Genomic DNA, 8,101 nt, shown 5'->3' with positions numbered 1-8,101 from the left:
TCAAACTTCCATAACTCTAAGTACCATTTTGCAAAGAAAAGGTTCGACTTGTGGAGACTTTGAGTTAGAGAATTATAGTGAAGTGAATCATTCAAAAATTAGGGTTTGGGAACTTAATTTTGTATCTTATTTTCAGTAAAAAAAGTTTCCAATTTATTCCAAGCCTTATAGTGATCATCAGTTGCAGTATCATTCGTTTGTTAATAAATATATAGAATTTTGAATGAGTCTTCTACTACATTCTTGGAAGGCTAATAAACAATTTCATTCACCGAACCCTCAACATCACTTTCCATTACGCTTAGAATCGGATGCACTAATTCAAAGCTATAATGCTATATAATGTCGACATCTGTAGGAAAGTCTGATGTACAAATTTCATTGTCAAGCTCTATATAATCGTTAAGAGAAGCATAGAAGTTATTTACTTTAAACCACGCTACCAGCGACTGGCATTTGCACAAAGAAGCAATATAAGAAAAAAAATTAAACATTTGATTTGAAAAAGAGACTTCCCCTAACACCAAAATAGATTCATACTTAAAACAAAAATTTGACTTGTAGAATGCACTTTCCAACATTCCAGAAATTCGAATTATAGAAGTTCGAGTTTTGGAAGTTTGACAGTATTGTATATAAATTTTACAATTATGCGAATTTGTTTCTTTATTTTTTATTTTAATATTCATTAACCGTTACATATCAAAAAAAATAATGACTTTTACTTTTAGTCATTACAATTTAGTGATTATAATCACTTTCAAAATTGGTGGCATTTGCTTGCTTGTCATTAACATTAAAGCGATCTTTAACTTCGATGTAATGCATCCATGTAAATAATAGCCGCAAAACTACCGCTGCAATCGGAAAGAATAGAGTTGATTTAATTGAACTCCAAAACGGATAGTTCACCCTATCTTCATGAACTTTTTCAACACCGGGTTCTATTTCTCCCTGATCTTCTGCATCTTGCATCTTATATTGATTCATATATTCGGTTACTTCTGCAGCCTTTTGACTTTCGTATTCATGCTCACTTACGGGTTCTATAAAGTCCTCTTCATATTGATCTGAGAGTGAGAGCAGTTCCACTTTACACTGACCTGGAGCTTCAATTTCCGTAGTAACCTTATTTTCTTGACGCTGTTCTGGAGACTGAATGGGGGTTGAAGACGGCAAAATTTGTTCCTGAGACATAGCGTTGAATGACATTTTTTCAACTATAAAAAAATTAATGAGTTATAATATTTGCAGTTAATGGCTTTAGTATGAAATTTTACTCACATTTCGGAAATAGCTGTGATAACTTTTAAATGACAGTTTGATCTTTCAGAATTCGAAGTTGACTGAATTCAAATAATATTTAAAATGTGTATTTAATAATTTTCTATATAACATATAATAATTTGAAAATTTTTTGGGTTACTTAGTTCACATTTAACTAAGATATAAAAATAGTAAAATATATTTTACGAAATCGGTAAAATAAAATTTAATCGAATCTACTTTTGATACCTGTGACTGCTGAATTTCATTAAAGAAGTTAATTATTATTTATTAGAGGATAAGAGGATATAAGAGGATTATTAATAAGATTTTTAGTTATTGTTAAATTTTTTGTTTATATATAAAAAAATATGTCTTACACTTATTTACCTAATTTAATAAAAATTATAGATTCTTAAGTTGAGTGTGCCTTGCTACAATTCGTAGACGCGTGGATCCGTTCTTGTGTTTCATGACCAAGCCTTGTGTCTATCTTTGGTTTATCGTTATGCTTTAAGAAATGTTACAGAAGAGTTTTTTTTCCTCATAGTTCAACTATACATGATAATGTTATTGTATTTTATATTTATTAGAGTATCTATTTAAGAAGTGTTTATATCTTCTATATTAAAAAATTTATTATAATATATAATAGTAGTGTTTTGAACAGAGAGTAGCGAATCTAGTATTGTTTAGCTTGGGTGCCTGGGTATGAAGGGTTATGACCACGGCGCTTTAAAAAACACACGTATTAAGATAATACGTCAATAAACAATACACCTATTGGAAATTCTAGGTAATTTCCGCCGACGCCAATTAAAGTTATATGTTTGCCATAACTTTCTCCTTGGTAAGATGTGAGACCCACTCTACTCTCTGCTGATCTTTGGTGTAAATATGCACTTTAAAATAAAATCCTTTTTCTCGCGTAAGTTTGGGTATTAACCACAGCCATCACGACTCTTTCAAACTTAGTTGGTTAGGACAGCCGAGGGCGCCGTACCCCCGTGATACTAGACTACTACCACCGGTCAGGTATCGCAAGTGAGGACACTCACTTACTACCAAAACAGTACCGATATAGCGCCGGGATTTTAGTCGCCTCTTACGACAGACATGTCATTTACGTAGACACCTCGTCTTGAAGGCTTAACACCACGGAACTTAGGGGAACTCCATATGAGCTCTGAGGAATTTCGCCGGTACCAGTTGAAGCTGTGTTTGGGCATAACTTCCACCTTGGTGAGAAGGAGCAGTCAGTTTTAAAGTATTGTATAATACAGAAAATTCTTTAAAAAGTGTCCGCAGGTTCTGTTAGTTACAACCTTATTAGTCGCCAGGATTTCTTGAATGATTTGAAAGTGCGTGTGCCAGCACATTTGAGTGACTACCAAAACGGCTTAGATATATCTTATAATGTTTGTACAAGGAGTAAAATGTTGGGTTGTAAGTTTTAGCGTAACCTGTCGTTAGTACAATAAAATTTAATATATAAATTTATTATAATAATAGTGGATAATAATTATGTTTTTAGGCTCATGATGTGAGTGAGTGTAGAAATGTGTAGTAGCTTTAGATGGTGTGGTTTCTTGAGTTACATAAAATTTAATATTACAAAAAAGTAGTTATTATTGCGCATTGGAACATTAGAATATATGAAGTGGGTTTAATATCTGCTAAAGGTTTACATGTATGTTGATCCTTTTTTCGAGTCAGCGCAACTGGGCACTTTTACTCTTTGATAGCTGGGGGTACTACAGGGTCCCATCCATCTCATTGACTAACTTATGTATTCCCTATAAGCTTCATGATTATTCAGTGATTGATTTAAGATCTGCGTACCTCCCAGTGCGGAGAGTGATTACTCTAAGATTAGATAGTGGTAAGTCCATTTTCGCATATAACTTCAGGGCTCTGTCCCTTATGTATTTTTTGATCGGGTCTATTCTAAGGTCTCTTAGCATGTCGTTTGTGCGGATGTACCAAGGCACTTTGAAGAGCCTTCGGAGAGCCTGACTTTGGGCAACTTGTAGCTTTTGTATAGTAAAGTCGGCAGCTTTGCTATACGCGACACAACCATAAAGTAATGCTGGTCTAATTATCTGGCTACATTATTGTATATTTATAACATTGTATTTATTAATTAAAATTTTATATTTAAATTTTTTTTTCGTATATTGCATTATTATAAAAACATTATTTTAAACAAAAAGCATTAAACTCTGCTGTGTTGCTTAATTAAAACCACAATAAACGATAACATTGGAACCAAGCAGTTAACCAATAATCTACCAACAAACCAATGAACTTGCGTAAACAACTGAATGCGGAGACAATGGTGTCCTTAAACAGGACTGAATATGTAATATGTGCACTGAGTCGAGGCTCCTAAACATGCACATTGCCATCGATTCACGTAAGCTCACTGGCATTAAGTGTGAATATGTTGTAACGTGTAAATGTCATTTTAATTGTGTGGAAAGTTTTGTCACGTATTTGACTGGCAATGCTTTTATTTTAGTGCATTATTTTCTAGTGTTTCGCACGTTTTCCCATTTCCCATTTCCATTTTCCATTCATCGAAGTTCAGATAAAGCGAGCAATTTCGTTTTTTAATAATGTCGAAAATTGAAATGGAATAACAAAATTAACAAGTTACAAAATTACTAAACTTAAACTGAATTTTACAACGAATTTTTGTCGTTTATATTTAGTGACTTTATTTTAAATTTAAAAAATTACAAATTTCAAATAAGTTTGTAGTGCACTGAATTGCATAAATCATCATAATTATTAATACTAATTTCGCAAATGATTTATTCACCCAGAAATGTGCATTAATTGCAAGTGGAGAATTAAGTTTCACGTAATGATTCAATATTGTAAAATACTTTTTTGGAAAATTTATGACTTTGTGCAGTTGCTTAGCAGACGCAGTGTCTCGCGATACTGCACTATTTACTAGAGTTCGAGTCGGGACTCGCTTACAGGACGAGGCGCCTTAATGCACTTCCAATAACAAATTTTTGCATACAGATTCAGTTTCAGATTCCATTAACAATTTACGTCCTCGTAGAACAATGAACAATGACACACTCGCGCACAAACTTACATGCATAAATTTTCAATTTATTAAAATTTTACTGTTTACAACCGTTTCGATACGTGCTAAACTTGCAGATACAAAATATTTTCTAATTTCGAAATAAAGTTGTACTTTGGGACGCATTGTATTTGTGTACGTTTATTTGACAGTCACAGTTGACATTTAGGACCCATAAAACTTTGATATTTAAAAATAAATAAAAATGAAAATATTGGTTCGCCTTGCCTTCTCTCTCTTTAGCCTTGGACGAGGCACGAGGTTCTATGTGATCAGTTTTTAATGGAAAAATGTGAATTTATGGTGACTGCAAAGTTTACTGCTTATGTATAAAAAGCAACAACAACAGTGAATGATTGCATAAAAAATATAGATTTAAAAAATTGGTAATAAAATTTCAACCATAAAAATAAAAATGTGTATTCAAAATAATGATGTGCATCGAGATTCAAATTATATTGACTTTGTTGCCTGTGGCAGTGTTGGAAGGTTGCATTTGCCTTCGACATTGAAGGAAAATTTAAATTTTTCCTTTAAATTCCTTGTGTGGTTTTATGAAATGCGCTGCGACTGATGACAGTTATCTATATCTGTATATATTGTATTGTGTTTTAATAGTAAATGAAATCATAAAACATGAAATGAATTCATCATCCATTTGGATATATAGTGTATTGGTACATAAAAGTTTTATGCAAACGATAGCAACTTATTTGATATGTAGCAGAATTTCCTTTCAGGTCAACAAGTAGTGTTCATAATTGAACTTAGAATGGTTTCAGTTAAATAATTTGAAAGGTCATTATATTCAACATTTTGAGTCGTTTTCGAGTTAGTGCATCTGGGCACTTTTACTCTTTGATAGCCGGGGTAGCTTCTGCAGAATTCCAGCCTTCTCACTGACTAATTAATGTAATCTTCAAAAGCTTCGTGATTATTTGATGACTGAGATTATTCTGAGATTAGATAGCGCTAAGTAGGGCAGCCTGTCGGTTTCCGCGAATAGCTTCAGGGCTTTGTCCGTAATGTATTTTTTCACTGGGTCTATTCTAAGGTCTCTTAGCATGTCATTTGTAGGGTTGTTCCATACTTTGAAGAGTCTTTGGAGAGCCTTACTTTCAGTAACGTGCAGCTTCTAGACACGCCCATAGAGTAGTGTTGGTCTGATTATCTGGCTGTAGATCAGCTAGATGTATAATAAATTATCAGATGTGCTTAATATAATATAAATTAAGTAGTAATCTAAGTCATTATTCTGATATGACAGCACAATTTTATTGGTACATATCACACCGCACTTGTATGCATCGTTAGTCTTAGTTTAATGTTTATTATTTTATAATATGAACCATTTAAGAAGAGCTAACCCTGTTAAAGTTCTATAAATTGACCTCAAAAATAATAAACGTAACGATTCAGTGCTAAAATTGTAAGAACTTTTGTAAAAACTGTGATTTAGAAGAAGTAGACTAATATTTTATATATACTTCTTTACTTACTATAAATTTGGTGTACATTATTGTCTACTGAAAAGTAAAAATTCTCTTAGATATGGGAAAGTAAATATTATGAAGTATTTGTCGATAAACTATTGTATTCACAAAGTCGCTTAGTGGTATTACACTTAGACTGTTGGAGTGAAAGGCTCTTCTTTTATTGAAAATGACTTTGGTGTAGTATGAGCCATCAACTGTCATCGCTACAGTCACCTGATTGTCGAATGATATGACATTCGACTGGACTGTAGGTGTAAAAGATCCTTCTTTTATTCAAAATGACGTTGGTGTAGTATAATTCATCAAGTCTCTTCGCTACAGTCATATGATTATCGATTTCTTTTGGACATAAAATTGAAAATATGAATTCGAATGATATATGGTATCAACAGAAGAATATTACAATCAACATGACACATTTTGTATTGGCTTTGTTGTGTGAGAAATAATCTGAAAGTTTAGTTACGAGGTTCGAAATCATTGATTTTTTTGTGGAGTGAACTAAAGTACTCGCGTTGTACTGCCGAGTCCGAAATATTTAAAAACTGTCAATAATGCGGGGAGAACTCATCGAAAATTACATAAAAAGGATGTATACATATATATTATCATATGATCAGGTTTAAGAAGTTAAAAGCTACCACGATATAAATAAAAGGATTATATTTCTATGTATGTATATTCGTTATAACTGCATCAGGACTGTTTAATAAGATTTAAGTCTTTTTAAATTGTTGTGGAGACATTCCTATGATAACGTATTTCAAATCTAATAACAATTGATTGAAATTTTAATTCGACTTCTAGCACCACAAATTATATTATTTTGTGTATTAATAACAAGAACAGGCATTCAATCATAGGGATTGGAAACTGTTAGCAAAATGAATTTATCTATAAGTAAGTCTCTGTTAGAAAGCAGATTTTAAATCGAAAGATGTCACCATTATTGGTGTATTATTCTGAGTAATCGTTATGTTAAAAAGCTGGTTCATCCTTGTAATCACGGAAACACATCTCGCTTAGTGAAATAGAACTAAATAAATCTTTTTCTACGAGGCTACATGATCTCTTTTATTATCTCAATAAATCAAACCGTCTCAGAAGACTGGCTCAGAAGACTGGCTCAGTTGAAAGTAAAAAAACCTTTTACTGTTCAACTCGTCTCCAACCAATTAGCAAAATGTTGCATAGGAACCGCTATTTGCGTGTAATGTAAGGAAGTTCCCAAAGGATAAAATTTCAGTCTTTATGTGATGGATTAAGTGTATTTTATTCAGTTAGGATCGATTGTAGTAGAAATTATTTATTATGGTGATTGTTCGGGAGTTCATATCAGAGTATTGTGGTAAAAAATTTTCAACGGATGATATGTTTGTCTCTATTCGAAGATCTAAGTGTCTTTCCTTCAATTCAGCTGTTGTTAACTGAACTGAATAATGGCAATGACGATGGTAGAAGATATGTCATTGTCATTGCAGTGTCTTCTCTTGGAAGCCCGTACCCATTAATTTCAATTTTTATTTCAATCATTCGTTAATTTTAGTACAGCATATAAGAAAAAGTGAATAAATAAAATATATGTTGTAAAAAATATAAAAAGAAAATAAATAAATAACATAAATCTTTTTCATGAAGTTGGTCATTGACATTGGTTAAAACCGTAAAATTTAACATAATTAATTTTTATTGATTACTTAAATAGCTCTTAGCTGCGATCACAAGGTCTATTACCATAAAATTTTATTAAAGCATAATTTTATGGCTTCTTGGTAGTAAATGGGCCAAAACCAGCCGCAGCAACAGCGACAGCGACAACAACAACAGGAGCAGGCAGAAGAAATGTTTCCAATATTTTCCAACACTGAAGGCGGGCAAAGTATGTTTTTTGTACAGTTGGCGTAGCATAAAATTCATTTTCAATTGATACTGTGACTTGACACGCACTTTACTTAACCATTGTGTTTTATGTGCTAAGCTATTATTAATGTCTGTTGATTGGTGGTGCGGGTAGGGGATGAGGGCGCACATTAAAGTCATATTAAATAAAACGACAAACGACATATATGCATGTACACACTTCAGTCTTAAATACAGAATGCTTTAGTCCTAATGTTTTGAAATTAACGCAAAACTTAAGAGTTCAGAAGGAAAAATTGTTGGGGAAAATGGGTTAAAAGGTCGCGCTGAAGTGGGTGTGTGCAAAGGCTCACATGGTAAAAATTGTAAAAAAAAT

At 32.6% G+C, this 8,101-nt stretch overlaps 1 protein-coding gene across 1 annotated transcript; it reads right to left on the bottom strand.

Moving 5' to 3' along the window:
* Nucleotides 1-694: 694 nt before the first annotated feature.
* Nucleotides 695-1,357, bottom strand: LOC119672802. The gene is made up of 2 exons (XM_038083942.1): nucleotides 1,285-1,357; nucleotides 695-1,220 (listed from the first exon to the last, which is right to left on the bottom strand). Exon 2 carries the CDS (start codon nucleotides 1,210-1,212, stop codon nucleotides 742-744), a length of 471 nt encoding a protein of 156 aa, XP_037939870.1. The 5' UTR covers nucleotides 1,213-1,220; nucleotides 1,285-1,357; the 3' UTR covers nucleotides 695-741.
* Nucleotides 1,358-8,101: the final 6,744 nt, after the last annotated feature.

The sequence above is a fragment of the Teleopsis dalmanni genome, chromosome 1 (assembly GCF_002237135.1).
Source record: "Teleopsis dalmanni isolate 2A chromosome 1, ASM223713v2, whole genome shotgun sequence".
Classification (NCBI taxonomy): domain Eukaryota; kingdom Metazoa; phylum Arthropoda; class Insecta; order Diptera; family Diopsidae; genus Teleopsis; species Teleopsis dalmanni.
This window is presented reverse-complemented; position numbering and strand designations above follow the sequence as displayed.

Excerpts from the sequence above, each read along its gene's own strand:
- LOC119672802 (XM_038083942.1), bottom strand. The coding sequence starts at position 1,212 with ATGTCATTCAACGCTATGTCTCAGGAACAAATTTTGCCGTCTTCAACC.